Genomic DNA, 19224 nt, shown 5'->3' with positions numbered 1-19224 from the left:
GACAACACAGCTGCCAATTTTGCACATAGCAAGGTCCCACAAACAACAATGAGATGAATAACCAGTTAGCCTGCCTTCTGTTTCCATGGTGTTGGTTGAGGAATAACTGTTGGCCAGGAAGGCTAATGGTATAGAGTGGGTGAAAAGAGTTTTCCTCAAATCCCCTCTAAACCTCCTGCCCCTTACCTTAAATCTATTCCCCCTGGTTATTGACCCCTCCACTAACGGAAAAAGTTTCTTCTTATCTATCCTATCAATGCCCCTCATAATCTTGTACACCTCAATCAGGTCCCCCCTCAGCCTTCTCTGCTCTAAGGAAAACAACCCTAGCCTTTCCAGTCTCTCCTCATAGCTGAAATGCTCCAGCCCAGGCAACATCCTGGTGAATCTCCTCTGCACCCTCTCCAGTGCAATCCCTTCCTATAGTGGTGGCGACCAGAACTGTACACAGTTCTCCAGCTGTGGCCTAACTAGCGTTTTATACAGCTCCATCATAACCTCCCTGCTCTTATATTCTATGCCTCGGCTAATAAAGGCAAGTATCCCATATGCCTTCCTAACCACCTTATCTACCTGTGCTGCTGCCTTCAGTGATCTATGGACAAGTACACCAAGGTCCCTCTGACCCTCTGTACTTCATAGGGTCCGACCATCCATTGTATATTCCCTTGCCTTGATAGTTCTCCCAAATGCATCACCTAACGCTTCTCAGGATTAAATTCCATTTGCCACAGCTCCGCCCATCTTACCAGCCCATCTATATCATCCTGTAATCTAAGGCTTTCCGCCTCACTATTTACGACACCATCAATTTAGTGTCATCTGCAAACTTACTGATCATACCTCCTATATTCACGTCTAAATCATTAATCTACACTACAAACAGCAAGGGTCCCAGCACCGATCCCTGCGGTACACCACTGGTCACAGGCTTCCACTCGCAAAAACAACCCTCCACCATTACCCTCTGCCTCCTGCCACTAAGCCAATTTTGGATCCAAATTGCCAAATTGCCCTGGATCCATGGGCTCGTTCCTTCTTAAACAATCTCCCATGCAGGACCTCATCAACAGCCTTACTGAAGTCCATGTAGACTACACAACTGCTTTACCCTCATCTACACATGTAGTCACCTCCTTTGAAAATTTGTGTCAGAGCCCCTGCTATCTCCTCCCTTGCCTCACATAACAGCCTGGGCGACATCTCATCTGGGCCTCAGGATTTATCCACTTTTAAGCCTGCTAAAACAGCTCATACTTCCTCCCTTTCAATGCTAATTTGTCCGAGTATATCACAATCCCTCTCCCTGATCTCTACACCTACATCGTCCTTCTCCATAGTGAACACAGACGAAACGTAACCATTTAAAACATCTGTGTTCTCCGGCTCCACACACAGATTGCCACTTTGGTCCCTTATGGGCCTTACTCTTTCTCTGGTTATCCTCTTGCCCTTAATATATGTATAAAACATAGGAGCAGGAGTAGGCCATTCAGCCCACCGAGTATGTTAGCCTTTATCGCAAGAGGATTTACTTACAGGAGTCATGAAGTCTTGCTTCAATTGTATAGAACCTTGGTTAGACCACACTTGGAGTACTATGTGCAGTTTTGGTCCCCTTACCTTAGGAAGGATATTATTATCATAGAGGGAGTGCAACGAAGGTTCGCCAGACTTGTTCTGGGGATGGCGGGACTGTCCTATGAAGAGAGATTGGGGAAACTGGGCCTTTATTCTCTAGAGTTTCAAAGAATGAGAAGTGATCTCATAGAAATCTACAAAATACTTAAAGGAATAGACAGGGTAGATGCAGCAGAGATGTTTCCCTGGTTGGGGAGTCTCGAACCAGGGGACACAATTTCAAAATAAGGGGGAAGCCACTGAGGACAGAGATGAGGAGAAATTTCTTTACTCAAAGGGTTGTAAATCTTTGGAATTCTCTACCCCAGAGGGCTGTGTAAGCTCAGTCATTGAGTATGTTTAAAGCAGAGATTGACAGATTTCTAAATATAAATGACATAAGGGGATATGGGGATAGTGTAGGAAAAATGCACTGAAGTGGATGATCAGCCATGATCGTATTGAATGGCGGGGCAGGTTCGATGGGCTGAATGGCCTACTCCTGCTCCTATGCTCCGATGACATCGGGATAACTCCCCTGCTCTTCTTTGATTTGTGCCTTACACACAGGTGGAACACATGGGACAAAAATGTGTGATGAATTGGAATTAAATTAGGGTTATGGAGACTTCGAAAGGGATCTGGAATTACTCGTGAAATGTGTCACTTTAAATGTGCAGGCAATGTGCTGAAGCTAAAATATCCAATAGAATACTGTGATGTACACCCAGAACACTAGAATATGGATGTCATTGTACAATGTAGAGCGCCTAGCGGAGAGCAGTACTCACTGGGAGTACATCTTGTGATGTTGCAGGTGCCCAAGCCATTAACTTTGATGGATAGAAAACCATGGCCCCGTACCAATGACTTCCTGCAATTGGTCTGCTCTGCATTTCATCGCTCATTGAAAAAAGCCAGTCCCTCTTTATAAACAGCTGGCAGTGTGATTTTCTGAAGCATTATTAGTTAGCGAAGGGCATGCACATGATTCCTAACATGAATCAAGGAATCTGGTGCTTCAGGCACTGGGTTAAAGGTTAGGAGTTCAGAGTCAGCCATAGATGGTGAATGAGGATTTTTTTTAGACTGACACCAGAACAATCCTAGATTCTCATTTATGGTTCACTAATGCCGCTTATGGGAAATAATCATCCCCACGTGTAACTGCTTCACACTTTGTGGCTGACTATTAATGCAGCAACCTAGCAAACCACTCAACTAAGTGAGCAATTGATACAAGAAGGCCTACCACCAACTTCTCCCACCAGCTAAGGATGGGCCTTGTGGCCTTGCAGAGTTGCCCATATTCCAAAAAAGTAACATTTTGGGATAGAGTATATGAGAAACTTAAGACATGACATGTGTATAAGTGGAGCATGCTTGGGAGGAACAGTTGACTTTGGATTTATGGTATCCGCAGGGTTCCCACCATTGGAGTTTTCCTCATATCATGTATGAGCCTGCTGTAAACTGATGGATGGCTATAATTAGTCAACAATTCCATTATCATTACATCATGTCAACTAGATGGATCTTGGTCTTTTCCTATTTCCTAGCAATTCCTACGTTCCTAGAATAAAACAAAAACATTTGTACTTCTCTACAAATCTTCAGCAAAATGTCTGGATGCCTCTTTACATGTGGGATCTATACCTGATGATGCAGGTGGAGTTTCTGTGCTTCTTCCAGACTCTCTGAATCCAAGATCCTCTCCCCTTCAGCCTGCAGTTGCTTCTGGGAGTCAATAAGCTGCTTAAGGGCACTCTTCACCTCATCTCTGTGCTGGATACATTCACCAACAGCTGACAGCAGTCTATCAGACTGAGGAGAAACAGTGTGCAAGTTAGCATGGGGTGAAATACAAGAGAGCCAACTGCCCTACTGAATGCACATGAAGTAACGTCCAGTATAAAACCGAATTGTATTACAAAGTTCAAATGCTCCAACCAGGAAACATTTTATTTGGCAGGTGAACATGATATCTATAAAGTCTTTTGTTCATTTACAATTTGCACCTTTTTCGAGAGAGATCCATTTTATGGAAAACAGAGCTTGACAAAGCAATGAAACTCTAGTGGATGTTAGTGCAAAGTGGAACAGAAAACAGCCAGATTTCAGTCTTTCAGTGAACCAAATCCATCTCATAGCTGGGTAGAAATACAACCTTTTTGCATGTTAATCCTATCAGCAGCAATGCTGGGGAGATCAGTGAACTATAAACCAAACCGCTGGCACCCAAATGGGTGACTCAATGATCTCCTGCTTTGCTAAGCATGTACTTTGACTGCTTCCAGCTCTGCGTGCACACAGAAAGGACACAGAAACCTGTGAAAATGGTCATGTCACTCATCTTAGACTTTACCTTCAAATAAGAGCTCTGCACCCCTGCCTCAATGGATAGTGAAAGACTCCTCTCTCACCCACCCCCCTAAAAACAGCATGTTTGTACCATGAAAACATAGGAACAGCAGTAGGCTTTTTAGCTTCTTCAGCCTGTTCAGTTAGACCATGGCTGATCTGTATCTCAACTCCATTATCCTGCCTTTGATCCATATCCCTTGATCCTCTGAGCTCATGATACTCTACTGATCTCTGTTCTGAAAGTCACAATTATCCAAAAACATCCACAGCCTTTTGGGGGAGAGAATTCCAGATTTCCACTGCACTTTGTGTGAAAAAAATGTTTCCTGATTTCCCTCCAGCTCTAATTTTAAGGTTTATACTCCATTGTTCTCGACTCCCCAACAGGAGCAAATACTGTCCCTCTATCTAACCTATTGAATCCCTTCATCATTTGAAACATCATGATCTGATCAAACTCAAGGGAACACACGCCAAGTTTATTCTAGCTGTCCTCATAATTTAACCCTCATAATGGTACCATTCTGGTGAATCTGCATTCACACCCTCCAAGACCAATATGTCCTTCCTGAGGAAAGATGCCTGAAACTGAATGCAATACTGAATGCAAGACGGGGTCTGACCAAGGCTCTGTGCACAGCATTGGGTACACGTGAATACTCATCACCATGTGAGTTAGTCTCCTATTCAAGCAACTGAGAAATCTGCATCCACGCACAGGGTTTTGCTTGCCTGATAGTTTATGCACTCTCTCCCCGAAGAGAAACATCCCATTTACCCAGGCACAAAGCCTAGTGATATCCCTTCCCATAGGGCGTTCTGGGACACAGGTGGAGTTTAACCAGCAGGCCGCTGGTAAATCTCCTGCCACATCTCCAGCTACAACCACGCCGCCTGTTAGGACCTTGGTCTGCAGGTCTACCCACAGTTGAGTGGAGAGGAACCCGGCCCCAAAGATAGATCTCCCCTTTCTGGCTTCTCTGTGTGAGCCAGATTGACTGGCTAGTCACCAGCCTGGAAAACTATGGACCTCCCTGGCTCAGGTAACCAAATCTTATCATCTTTTATTTTATTTAGAGTTACAGCACTGAAACAGGCCCTTCGGCCCACCGAGTCTGTGCTGACCAAGAACCACCCATTTATACTAACCCTACAGTAATCCCATATTCCCTACCATCTACCTACACTAGGGGCAATTTACAATGGCCAATTTACCTATCACCTGCAAGTCTTTGGCGGTGGGAGGAAACCGGAGCACCCGGCGAAAACCCACGTAGTCACAGGGAGAACTTGCAAACTCCGCAGAGGCAGTACCCAGAATTGAACCCGGGTCCCTGGAGCTGTGAGACTGCGGTGCTAACCACTGCGCCACTGTGCCACCTCAACCACAAATTGTCCCCACTTAGGCTCCCCTGACTTTGCGGGAAAAAAAATCATGTACTATGCTGTAATGGGAGGGCAAGAGGGGAAAGGAGATATTAATGAATATGTATATGATGCAGGAAATACAACAATGCATTTCACAGCGAGTCAGCAGATTCCTTATTCTTGAACCTGGTTTCAAAAGACAGAAAATGGTTAGAACCCAATTCAATGTCACATCACCATTCTCAGACCTTTCTCCTACCTCAGCTATTTTTGTCAGGAGTCCATCGAATTCGGCCGAAAGCTTGGACAATTCACCATCGTGTCTTTTTGCTTCGTTCTCAGAAGAGATCGCTGTAAGTGCGGCAAGTCTGGATCTCAACCATGAAAGGGTGGGCTCCTCTTTGCTGGCCTCTTGCTTAATTCCCTAAATACAAATAGAAATATACATTCCGCATTTCATCCTTGTTTTCAAATCTCGCCATGGCCTCGTCCTATCCATGCAACCTCGTCCAGCCCTACATCTCTCCGTGATCTCTGCACTCCTTTAATTCTGGCCTCTTGAGCACTGTCAATTTTGGTCGCTCCACCAGTGATGGCCATACCTTCAGCTCCCTTGGCCCTAAGCTCTAGAATTCCCTCCTTAAACCCCTCCACTTCTCTCTCCTCCTTTAAGATGCTCCTTAAAACCTACTTCTTTGACTAAGCTTTTGGTCACTGATCCTCATATCTCCTTATGTGGCTTGGTGTTCATTACGGTCTGATAACGTTTCTGTGAAGCGCCTTGGGACATTTTACTACATTAAATGCGCTATATAAATGCAACTTGTTGTTGGTGCTGGGCTAGATTATGTGCTTCAGTGGCTTAAGCCTACAGCCATGGAAGGGCTACAACCTAATGCCATTCTCTGACCCAGACACCCATTGAGCATAGCTCCATACTAGCAGCACTGAATTTCCCCTGACCCAACATCATTAACACATACCTATTGCCATTGTGTCAGACAGACTCTCTTACTCCTCCAAACAGTTATTCCTCCAGACGACGGGCAGAGTATGCTGCCGGAAATGTCCAGGCCTGCCAGTTCTTCTAAGAACTCCTTAAACTGCTCTTTACAGAGCAAATTCAAATGGTGTAAAAACCATAAACTCATCTTACTCAATGTTAGACTCTCTTCAGCTGACAGCCTGCACTGAGCCGTCTGTTTCATTGGCTATGATTCTTACGATCTCAATTTTAACGATGATTTTGCTTTTTTTTTGGTACTTCTATTCCACCCAGTATTTGATGAGTCTTCGACCCATTGAAGATAAATTATATGGTCAACAAACCTCCAGTGCAGATTTCAAATCTCCATACTTCTTGGGATTGCTGGCTATGTGTCTGATCTCCGTTAGCTGTTTGTTCTTTGTCAGAAGCCATTTTGACAGTTGGGAATATCTACGAAAAAGTGAGGAAATTACAAGGGTTTGTGAGAAGCAATATGTTCACAAGGGACATTTAAAATCCAAAGTGGCTATTGGGGCAGAGACTATAATAATATGATTTACAACAGAATTGAATAAGTATTTCAAAAGAAAAAATATGAAAGGTTACAGGGAAATGGCAAGGGGATGGGATCTGATTAGTCAGCTCCAGTGGAAGAGCTAGCACTGGCACAGTACAATGGGCCAAATGGTCTCCTCCTGTACTGTAATTCCTATTATTCGATTACCCATCCACTTGACATCACCTTCCTCAATTTCCACACCACCGCTTCAAAATCTTCCCAAGCCCTTGGTCAGCTCCTGACTTAAATTGCTTTGTCCTTCTTCTCACTTCACCTCAGCCACAAGCAACTCCTTGGGCTTAGTCATTCTATCCAATCCTAAATTCCTCCTGCCCCCTTCCTTCAAATTCTTTATCCTCCTGCTGTCACTCAACCTCATCACCACATGAACTCCCTTACACACCCGCAGCCAACTCCTCAAAGCTGCCATGATACAAAACTTCTCAGATCCCAATCAATGGCAAGAGCATCTCTGTTCACTTCCTGATTCCCCTCACCATCCACATCAGCCTTTGGGAACCTCTCTACCTTTAGACCTTGTTAATGGTAGGTTAATTATGTTGTTAATGATACATAAGTGGAGGGCATTGTTTAATTAAGGACTTGAGTGGATATAAAGAGAGCCTGATGGGACATGGGACTGCTGGTTCGGCAGGAGGCAGAGATATGTTATGCTGCATTCTATGTACAAACCTACTAGCAAGAAAAGGATCTGTGTCTGGCTTCAATCTTCCACCATTTGGCTTGGATCCAATTAACACCTCACACCTCTGGAGGAATTCCCCCAAACTAGGAGAAGCACTCAATGGAAGGGTTAAAATACTGCAACATCATCCTCGGACCCAGATGCCCATGGAACACAGCTCCCTAACTGAAGATCCTTGGCCACCTTTCCCTCCTTTTGTTTTCTACCCATCACATCCCTACCCCTGTCAGCCTGCTCAACAGCTGCCCTGCTTCCACTTTAGCTATCGCGCTCCTCATCAGACCCCTCACGTTCTCGCAGCCCCAGCTTTCCCCTGGAGATCTTCAGACTCGGTACACAAGCTGCTTGATGCTCCAGCACCAGATCTGGTGTGACTGCCTCTAGCAATATGTCACCAATTACTCTCCTCACTCCAGGATCATTCCAGAAGTTAAGGCCAACTGAGTTCTCCACCGCAAGTTGCCACCTTTGACCTTTCCTGTTTCTTTCATCCTGCCCTTTCCCACGGGTTTTGAGTAGTTTAATGAATTCCATCTCTCCAAAACCAAGATCAACTGCGCAACCAGGTTCCTAACATTTTTCTTGGGGGAGCGGGCAGGTGTGAAGTTCCGCTGGAAGACCAGGAGAACCCCCAAGCCTCTGGAAGATCATGCCCATTATTTAAGCTGAAGCTGTTATGAGCCTATGAGGGTCATTCTAAAACTTCAAACTTTACAAATCTCAAACTTGAGCCCAACCTGCCCACTTCCAGGTTTAATGGAGGCAAGACAGAGAGCAGGCAATCATTCTATTCCCAGGAGGCAGGTTGACCACTTAAAGACTGCAATGAGGCTGGGAGCCTCAAAGTTAAACTGCTTTACATGTTTAATCCTGGCTGGCCAAGTCTTTCAGGCCTCAGGAAACCCGACAGCTGAATGGAGGCGAGGACAGCTTCAGGAAAAAGGGAAGCACCTTTACAGCACAGCTTGTGGACCAGGAAGAGCCAGGAGTGTTTCGACCTGGTCCATCAAGATTAGCTCCGTCCTTGCGATCGGGCCAGCCCCCCAACAGATACCCTGCCCCCAGACAAAGGTCCACCCCCCACCCACCCACCAACCCGCGTCAGGGATCAGACCATCCCCTCACAAAGCACACACTAACAGTTGCAGCCTGCTCCAGAGACCTCCCTACCTGACTGGAAGCCAAGCCTGTCAATCATGCTGATCTCCAGGCGTGGATTCTGTTCAAAAAAAATCACACACTGTGGAATCAAAACTCCACAACATGCAGAGGATCGCGGACATCCGGGCTGCCCGACCCAACTCCACCAGCGCTCCCCCCTCCCCCGGCTCTGAAAACCCACCCCAATCAATATTGGGGTCTATGTCTTCAGGAAGCACATTGGCAAAAGAAATGTAAGTTAAGACGAATAACATATCAATGAGTTATTCAATTGGAAGGACAACTAGATAGGATTAGATGAAGTAAGGTGAGAGGAAGCCCGTATGAAGTATAACACCAGCACGGACCAGTCTGGCTGAAATGCCTGTTCCTGTGCTATATGCTCTAGATAATCACATTGTAGGTCACTTACCTAGTCCCGTACTCCTTCCATTTGTCTGGCTGATCCAGTAATTTCTGATAGGTGGCGTCAATAAGTCCTTGCAAGTCTCTCAGAGTTTTCTTGTCCATTTCATGTTTTGTCCTGATCCCATCATACTTCCGAGTTTCCGGAAGCTTCTGGCAGAGATCTCCGATCACCTTACCCCGTTTCCTGCACCACTCATACTTTCCTTTCTCTGAGAAAAATTCCTGAAAAAAATCAGTTGTTGATCTAGCTGGTTAGTTGGATTTGGTAAGGGATTGAACGCACAGTGGCTTTCAAAGCTGACTGCCCACTTAGGACTCAATCTGGATATTCTGTGGCGAGGGGCTCTCCTCCTGACTTCCCAAAGCCTCTTTACTACCTACAGGGCACAAGTCAGGAGTGTGATGGCTTACTCCCTACTTGCCTGAATGGGTGCAGTTGCAACGACACTCAAGAAATTCGACCAAATGTGCTTAAAAGTAGCATCTAAAAATGGCTGCCAGCATAACCCACATAGCCCGATTGTGTCACGGCTGTCACTAGTGCAACTTCATTACAAACCAGGGGTTAAATTCAGTGCTCCCAGCAGTCAGTTGCGTTTGAAGGAACACAGGGTAACTGTAGCACTAATTCTCTGAAGCAACGCCCTCCACCCCCCAACCCCACCATTATCTTGAGATCAGTGTCGTCCCTTAGCCACAAGAAATACAAGCATTTAAATACGATGGCATGTAAAATATGCGTAAAGTTCATCTGGGACATCGCATAAAATGGAACCACTTAACCTTTATAACTTGGTGTGTAAGTGGCAAATGAATTTCTATATAGACAAGAGCGAGATGATGTATTTTGATAGGAAGATGACAGAAGCCATGTAGTCCATGGAAAATAGGAGTTTAAATGGAGTACAGGAACAAAGAAATCGATGGCATACAGATTCATAAATCATTAAAAGTAGCAACGCAGGTTAACAAAGCCATAAAAAGTATAAACAAAGCACTGAGGTTCATTTCTAAAAGGAGATTATGTTAAATTTATATGGAACTTTAGTTAGATCACACTTCTACGGAGCATAAACAAGCACGGACAGGCCTGTTGGGCTGAATGGTGTGTTTCTGTAATTTTACTAAATTCTAAGTAGTGTTATAACTTTTGTGGTGATTTCAATTCGTACTCTTTGAAAATGTAGATTTATTTGTTTCCATCGACTGGAAATTCCTCAGGAGATCCTAATTCCATTTTACAGCATAAAGGAGGCAGCTTAGTTGCTAATCAGGGCACGTACAGATCAAAGCCTGCCACACTGACCCTCTTGTTTCTTCACTGCGCTTACCTTGTGTTGTGTAATAAGCTCTTCGCTGCTCATGCTAGTTAGCAGCTTGTTCTCCCGATTCAGTTCCAACTTACACTCCTCGGCGGTTTCTACTAGTTTATTTCGTGCTGTTTCAATCTGAAGCTGGAGCAAATGGTAGGGAGCCTCAGCCTGAAGGTCCTGAAATAATCCAAGGAGTATTATTAAAATCAAAGCCAAGACTCTCAACGTTTGATCTATACAGCGGTGAACACAAGGCCTCAGGCCTACATTGGATCTACATACCGGTGAACACGAGGCCTCAGGCGTACATTGGATCTATATACCGGTGAACACGAGGTCTCAGGCCTACATTAGATCCATATACCGGTGAACACGAGGCCTCAGGCCTACATTAGATCTATATACCGGTGAACACGAGGTCTCAGGCCTACATTGGATCTATATACCGGTGGACACTAGGCCTCAGGGCAACATTAGATCTATATACCGGTGAACACGAGGCCTCAGGCCTACTTTGGATCTATATACCGGTGAACACGAGGTCTCAGGCCTACATTAGATCTATATACCGGTGAACACGAGGCCTCAGGCCTACATTAGATCTATATACCGGTGAACACGAGGTCTCAGGCCTACATTAGATCTATATACCGGTGAACACGAGGCCTCAGGCCTACATTAGATCTATATACCGGTGAACACGAGGTCTCAGGCCTACATTGGATCTATATACCGGTGGACACTAGGCCTCAGGCCTACATTAGATCTATATACCGGTGAACACGAGGCCTCAGGCCTACATTGGATCTATATACCGGTGAACACGAGGCCTCAGGCCAACATTGGATCTATATACCGGTGAACACGAGGCCTCAGGCCTACATTAGATCTATATACCGGTGAACACGAGGCCTCAGGCCTACATTGAATCTATATACCGGTGAAGACGAGGCCTCAGGCCTACATTAGATCTATATACCAGTGAACACGAGGCCTCAGGCCTACTTTGGATCTATATACCGGTGAACACGAGGTCTCAGGCCTACATTAGATCTAAATACCGGTGAACACGAGGTATCAGGCCTACATTGGATCTATATACCGGTGAACACGAGGCCTCAGGCCTATATTAGATCTATATACCAGTGAACACGAGGCCTCAGGCCTACATTGGATTATGTGCCGGTGAACACGAGGTCTCAGGCCTACATTGGATCTATATACCGGTGAACACGAGGCCTCAGGCCTACATTGGATCTATATACCGGTGAACACGAGGTCTCAGGCCTACATTGGATCTATATACCAGTGAACACGAGGCCTCAGGCCTACATTGGATCTATATACCGGTGAACACGAGGCCGCAGGCCTACATTAGATCTATATACCGGTGAACACGAGGCCTCAGGCCTACATTGGATCTATATACCGGTGAACACGAGGCCTCAGGCCTACATTGGATCTATATACTGACGGACTCTAGGCTTCAGGCTCACATTGGTTCCACATACAAGGTGACATTAGGCCTCAGTGCACATTGGCTCTATAAATTGAGGGGCACTAAGTCTGACACTCAGGACTTCTTGAACATGGCAGAAGTGGTGTAATACAAACATTCCTTTTCACTTGTGCCCCCAGCACTATTATTGTTCGTGTACATTGACAAATAAAAACCGAAAAAGGGAATGGAAAGTCGATCTTTACCTCAAGGGGACTGAAAGAGGAAGAAGTGAGGCTTCAGCTGTACAGAGCCTTGGTCAGACTCAATCTGAAGCACAATGTTCAGTTCTGGGCAGCACTCAGAATTATTGGTCTTGAAGGGAGTGTAACACAAATTCACCAGATGATATCAGGGCTTAAAGGGTTTAATTATGAGGCCAGGTTCCATAGACTAGGCTTGTATTCCCTTGAATATAGAGGATTAAATGGTGAACTAATTTATATATTTAAGAGGGTAAATAGAGAGCAACAATTTCCTTTGGGCAGGTGGGGGGGTTGGGGGGGGTGAGTGGGGGGAGAGAGTCCAGAACAAATAAAAAGAGAGCTGGGCTGTGAAGGGGTTAAATCAGGAAACACTTCTTCACACAAAGGCTAGTGAAAATCTGGAACGACATTACAACAGTGACTATGATCAAAAATACTTCATTGGCTGTAAAGCACTTTGGGACATCCTGTGATCATAAAATTTGCGAAACAAATACAAGTCTTTCTTTCTGTTCTATGGGATATTTACAAAATAGACAAATTAATTGTCTAAAGCTCCTGTATGTTAAAGAATTCTTGCCATTGTATGCGATGAAGGTACCCTTTTTTGTAAATGTAAATACTGTATAAATGCAAATCTTCCTTTTTTTCTTTTTAACCCCCCCAAAGAACTAAGGCTCAACTGAACATTTTAAAACTGAGATTGATAGATTTTTGATAGATAAGGGTATTAAGGGTTACAGGACCTGGCAGGTTAATGGAGTTGAGAATGGCCATGATCTAACTGAATGGCAGAGTACGTTCAAGGGTCTGAATGGTCTACTCCTGTTCCCAATTTTCTTATCCTATCCTATGTAACTATGGGCACCCAAATGTTTAGCACTAACCTTCCACTGCTTGTGTAGGCTGCGGACAGTCTCCTGGAGACCTTGCTGCTCTTGTTCAGGCAGGATGTCAGTCAACTCATCACAGGCCTTCAAAAAGGCGTTCAGTGTTCTCTGATCAAACTGGGCGAAGAAATCCTAGGAGGAAGCAATCGGATTGTCAATAAGAGTAACTGTCACCTGATCAGCCTTTGTCTCCAAACTCGACCTTGTAAGTGTACATACTGGCTGGACTTACACTGTTTGAGAATTTAAAAGTGTGTGTACTATCAGTTATTATCTGCAGGGACAGATTTATTTTGGTGAGATAGAATATAACTTGAACATCTCTTCCTCATTAGCTCAGTGAGCTTACCCAGAGACTAAGTTTGGTCTGTGCTGAGTAAACTGCCCTCAGTAACCCTGGAATGTGTTAGGATGAATTGGGTTGCTCGTCTCAGCTAGGGCACTGGTAGATATACTGCGATTCACCACAGCGTTCCACAGAATAGGAGGAGCCAATAAAAATTGACAGAGGGAATGAGAAGGAGAGAGACAGAGAATAACAGAGGCGCAAAGTTTGTGTATGTGTGAGTGAATGAGTGAGCGTGAGTGAATGAGTGAGAGTATGAGTGTGTGTCAGAGAGCAAGTGTACGTGAGTGACTGAGTGGAAGTGTGTGACAAAGTGAGAATGAATGTATGTAAGAGTGAGTTTGAGTGTGTGTATACTGATAAAAACAGGCGTCTGGTCTGATGGACCAAATAACCTTTTACCATTTCATATTTAGGGTTTCAGACAATATTGCTATCAGTATCTTTTTTTTTTATTGAGATACAGCACTGAAACAGGCCCTTCGGCCCACCGAGTCTGTGCCGACCAACAACCACCCATTTATACTAACCCTACAGTAATCCCATATTCCCTATCACCTCCCTACACTAGGGGCAATTTACAATGGCCAATTTACCTATCAACCTGCAAGTCTTTTGGATGTGGGAGGAAACCGGAGCACCCGGCGAAAACCCACGCAGACACCGGGAGAACTTGCAAACTCCGCACAGGCAGTACCCAGAATCGAACCCGGGTCCCTGGAGCTGTGAGGCTGCGGTGCTAACCACTGCGCCGCCCATCTATATCTGGTTAATAGTTTTATGCAGCAGTTTAACTAATAATTCTAGTTAACATGGATTACCCAACAAGTCCCTACCATGGACATTATCATTGGATCTGCTGCTGCTCAGAGGTTAGAGTTATTCTCAGCCATTGATGTCACATCCTTAGTAATCAATAACTGGGCCAACACTGCTTTATGGCATCTGTTTAGCACCACAGGGAACAGGACCAGATGGGTAAATCTGTGTCTTGTTGGATCTGTAGGGTAAATTTTCCAATTGAGAATCTCCCCACACAGAGTCTTGCCCTCCGGCAGTGTATGTCAACGTGCACAGATCCCACAGGAATACTGGACAGAAAATCATGGGCTGCAAGCACAATAGGTCCTGATGTGGGTTCCTGATGGGCGGAGCTCCATGTAGGGAGATCACAGTCGGAAAATGTACCCCTGTTCTTGAAAGCAAAATACTGCGGATGCTGGAAATCTGCAATAGAAGCAGAAAATGCTTGAAACACAGCAGTATTATGCGAAAAGAGGAAGGTAGGGTTAGCATTTCAGGTCAATGGCCTTCTGTCAGAATGCTTCCCCCAGCTTCAAGCTGCTTCAGCACATGCTGTGTCTTGGATCAGGCTGCATATGGGTCAGGGACACCCGTCGTACAACTCAGCTTCACCGAGTTCTCCAGCTCTCACCGTGTGTCTTGCCAAAAGCCGCTCGGGGTTCCCCTCTTCTATCAGGGCCGTGTGGGCCGACTGCAGGATCATTTCCAGCTCCTTCCTGCAGTCTTCGAATCTCTTCAGCAGACTGCTGTTTGTTTCCATATGCTTCCTCCATTCTGCTCCCTGCTTCACCATGTCCTGTTGGAAAGCCGCATGCAAGATGGAGGTTTATTAAGTAAGAGAGAACTTGCATTGCTTTAGCTCCTTTCGCCACCTCAGGACATCCCAAAATATTTTACAGCCAATGACGTACTTTGGAAGTGTAGTCACTGTTGTAATGTGGGAAACATGGCAGCTAATCTGTGCACAGCAAGCTCCCACAAACAGCAACATGTTAATGATCAGATATCAGTTATAGATATTAGTTGAGGGATAAATAATAGCCAGGATTTCGGGAGAACTCCATATCTCTTCTTTCAATAGAGTCATGTGACCTTTTATATCCACCTGAGAGGGCAGACTACACTTGTTTGGCTATGAAGCACTTTGGGGTGTTCTGAGGTGGTGAAAGGCGCTACATAAATGCAAGTTCTTTCATTCTAAACAGCCATGAAATTAATAAATGACCAGATCACCTGTTTTAGCTGTTGGTTGAGGGATTAACATAGGCCAGGACATTATTTCTCGTCTTCCTATAGTGCCTTGGGGCCTTAGACACCCACCTGAGAGGGTAGACAGGACCTCAGTTTAACTTCTCATCTAAAGGACAGCACTTGCAACAGTGCAGCATTCCCTCAATACTTCACTGGAGTGTCAGCCTGGATTTTGTGTTCAATTCTCTGGACTAGCTTGAACCGGCTGTTGCTCTGCAGGTGTTGGAGGGATGATATTTTATTCATATCCCAATGGGATAGCATATCAGGAAACTGTGGACAGCATGCTTATGATTTTGTGATGTGCACTCCCAGGAGAAATGACTCCTGGCCAGCAGCAGGCAATGCCCCGATTTCAAAATTCTCTAAAAATCCCACTATGACTTTGGTCCTCCCTATCTCTGTAACCTCCTCCAGCATTACAACCCTCCAAAGATATCCATGTTCCTCCAATCCTGGTCTCTTGCACATCTCCGATTTTAATTGCTCCATGCATTCAGCTGCCAAAGCCCTAAGCTCTGGAATTCCCTCCCTACATCTCTCCATCTCTCCACCTTTCTATCCTCCTTTATGATGCTCCTTAAAACCTACCTCTTTGGCCAAGCTTTTGGTCACCGATCCTAATATCTCATGTGGCTGTGTCAATTTTGTCTCCTGCTCATTTGAGGTGCCTTGGGACATTTTACTGCATTAAAGATGCTATATGAAATCAAGTTATTGTTAAGTCTCTCTGTCGTAAGCCTTGCCTTTCTATGTGGCCTTCGACCGTGGTCTGTTCCCTGTCACACGTTGGTTCTCTCACTCACCCGCCTCACCTTCCGCCGAACAACAATGGAAAAACGGCACGAATGGCGCTGACCATTTCTTTTGGAGTTTCAACAGCTGTTTTGCAAATCCATTCCCTCACAATTTTGGGGACACCTTTACACTGAGGGTTGTGAGGCTGTGGAATGCACTATCGGAGATAATGATTGGAGCAGAGACCATGTCAACTTTAAGAACAGGTTGGGTAAGTGATTGAAGGAAATGGGGAATAAAGGGATATGGGAACGTGGGATTCAGATATTGCTCATATAGAGGATTAACGCCAACACGGACTGGTTAGGAAGACGGAGCTGTTCCATGTTATAATTTTTTGTGTAGTTATACACGACATATCCAGTTGAATTATACACGACATATCCAGGTCTACAGTTACTGTACAATTCCAATTGTATTCTCATCCGCTACAGGTTTTACTAAATCAGTGAGAACCTCCACTTTCTCTCTGCAAATGTAGGAGCAGACGCTACAAATTAGCACCTTCCTGCACAGAGCTTCCTGCCCTGGGAGCAATAATCAAATGTGGGACACACTCACTCTGTGGCCTAACAGTTTCCTGTGCTCAATATTCTGATTAGGGTTCCCAGTGGTTGAAACTCCATGCTGGAGAGGAGTGCGAACTGATAAAAGAAAGATCTAACCCTTATTATAAACATTACATGGGAAGTGAATCATTTTATCCATGGTGCTTTATAGGCTGGAAGGTGGTATCAGGTAAAGAGTAACAAATCCTCAAGGGGCAGGGCCAGATAATAAACCACAATGTCTTATCCCTACTGCCGATGTACCGTGTCCTTGAAACGAGCTCCAGTCTATGTACTGCACTATATATTGTATATGGGTTCAGCTCATTTCAGTCTAGCTGTCCATTTTAATTCCCCTGTCAGCAAAAGGAAATGATTATTTCCTCTGGACGGAGTGTCACTTATCAAGGCTCATCAGTTTAAAATTGTCACTGAGAATGAAGAGAGAGGTTAGGGGTCATTTCTACACAGAGGGTTGCTGACGTACGGAATGCCTGGCCGCAGGAAGTGGTTGAGGGAGAGACCACTGCATCTTTTAGGGGAAATTTGGAGAAATATTGAAACAGAGGAAGATGCAGGGCTATGGGGAAAGCACAGGGCAGTGGGATTAGTTTTAGACTGAGACAGGCCTACGGGGAGAGAATGGGGAAATGGGACTAATTAAATAGCTTGGGCAAAGAGCTTGCACAGACACAATGGACCGAATGGCCTCCTTCTGTGCTCTAAGGTTGCATGGTGCTGTAATTCTGATACTACAGGAGTTCCTGTTCATGGTGAGTAACATTATCTGAACATTTGCTCATACAGAGTAAATGAGGATTTGAGCATGGGTTGGTTGCCGCAATGGAGATCTACCTGGGCTGCTGCTTGAATCTGCAGGAGTTTCTTCTGAAGTACAGAGGAATCCAGGTGCCTCAGCACTTTGCTGCAGCTCAGTAGTTTCTGAACGGTCTGCATGTTCCTCTCTGCTGCAGCCACTGCTTTTTTGCATTTTTCTTGGCAAGTTGTCAGCTCCTACAGGGAGAAAAAAGGACCAAAAGTTTTAGTTCAAGGAGCCTGTCATCAAACTCTGCTGCACAGGGGACCAGATTCTGTACCAACCTGGTGTCCAATCTTGAAACTGTCCAAGGAGTGACCCTTAGCTTCTCCAGCCGACGTGATCTGATTGGCTCTATTCAGCGACTCGAAGAAAGCTGTGATTTGCTTCTCCAGCTCATCCAGTGGATTCAGCAACTGCTGAGCTTCCAGGAGCAGGCACTGACAGCGCTCTCGAACCTGTACAACACAGCAGAGCAGGCAAGAATCAAGTATAGACATCAGCCAGGCAATACTTCTACAATGTGTTCCTTATTCAAAGTCAAATAGCTCACTGAACATTTCTATTGGTACATGCTGGAATCACTCAGCAGGTCTGGCAGCATCTGTGGAAAGAGAAGCAGAGTTAACGTTTCGGGTCAGTGACCCTTCTTCGGTTCCGAAGAAGGATCACTGACCCGAAACGTTAACTCTGCTTCTCTTTCCACAGATGCTGCCAGACCTGCTGAGTGATTCCAGCATTTCTTGTTTTTATTTCAGATTTCCAGCATCCGCAGTATTTTGCTTTTATTTATATTGGTACGATGAGTTCATAGAAACATAGAAAAATAGGCCATTCAGCCCTTCGAGCCTGCTCCGCCATTCAATACGATCATGGCTGATCTTCCAAACTCAGTACCCTGTTCCCACTTTCTCCCCGTATCCCCTGATCCCATTAGCCCTAAGAACTATATCTAACTCTTTCTTGAATATATTTCATGATTTGGCCTCAACTGCTTTCCGTGGTAGAGAATTCCACAGGTTCACCATTCTCTGGGTGAAGAAATCTCTCCTCATCTAGTCCTAAATGACATACCCCTTATCCTTAGACTGTGACCCCTGGTCCTGGACTCCCCCACCATCGGGAACATCCTTCCTGCATCTAGTCTGTCCAGTCCTGTTAGAATTTTGTAGGTTTCTATGAGATCCCCTCTCATTCTTCTAAACTCTAGCAAATACAAGCCTAATCGACCCAATCTCTCTTTATATGTCAGTCCTGCCATCCCAGGAATCAGTCTGGCACTGCCTCCATAGCAAGAACGTCTTTCCTCAGATATGGGGACCAAAACTGCACCCAATACTCCAGATGTGGTCTCACCAAGGCCTTGTATAATTGCAGCAAGACATCCTTGCTCCTGTACTCGAATCCCCTCGTTATGAAGACCAACATACCATTTGCCTTCTTAACTGCCTGCTGCACCTGCATGCTTACTTTCAGCGACTGGTGCACAAGAACACCCAGGTCTCACTGCACCTCCCCCTTTCCTAATCTATCACCCACCGTTCAGATAATAATTTGCCTTTCTGTTTTTGCCACCAAA

General features: G+C 45.2%; 1 protein-coding gene across 10 annotated transcripts in view; it reads right to left on the bottom strand.

Annotated features, from left to right (window-relative positions):
- LOC137376257 (nesprin-1-like) overlaps nucleotides 1-19224 on the bottom strand; it is a 500292-nt gene that overhangs the window by 341901 nt on the left and 139167 nt on the right. For all 10 annotated transcript variants that reach the window (XM_068044441.1, XM_068044433.1, XM_068044435.1 and 7 more), the window contains exons 19-27: nucleotides 17930-18103; nucleotides 17684-17842; nucleotides 14863-15027; nucleotides 13079-13213; nucleotides 10506-10664; nucleotides 9179-9396; nucleotides 6682-6790; nucleotides 5612-5776; nucleotides 3277-3444 (exon numbers count right to left, since the gene is read on the bottom strand). In XM_068044441.1, the coding sequence (XP_067900542.1) occupies nucleotides 3277-3444; nucleotides 5612-5776; nucleotides 6682-6790; nucleotides 9179-9396; nucleotides 10506-10664; nucleotides 13079-13213; nucleotides 14863-15027; nucleotides 17684-17842; nucleotides 17930-18103 (1452 nt within the window). The remainder of the gene's footprint in view (nucleotides 1-3276; nucleotides 3445-5611; nucleotides 5777-6681; nucleotides 6791-9178; nucleotides 9397-10505; nucleotides 10665-13078; nucleotides 13214-14862; nucleotides 15028-17683; nucleotides 17843-17929; nucleotides 18104-19224) is intronic.

The sequence above is a fragment of the Heterodontus francisci genome, chromosome 13, assembly GCF_036365525.1.
Source record: "Heterodontus francisci isolate sHetFra1 chromosome 13, sHetFra1.hap1, whole genome shotgun sequence".
Taxonomy (NCBI): domain Eukaryota; kingdom Metazoa; phylum Chordata; class Chondrichthyes; order Heterodontiformes; family Heterodontidae; genus Heterodontus; species Heterodontus francisci.
This window is presented reverse-complemented; position numbering and strand designations above follow the sequence as displayed.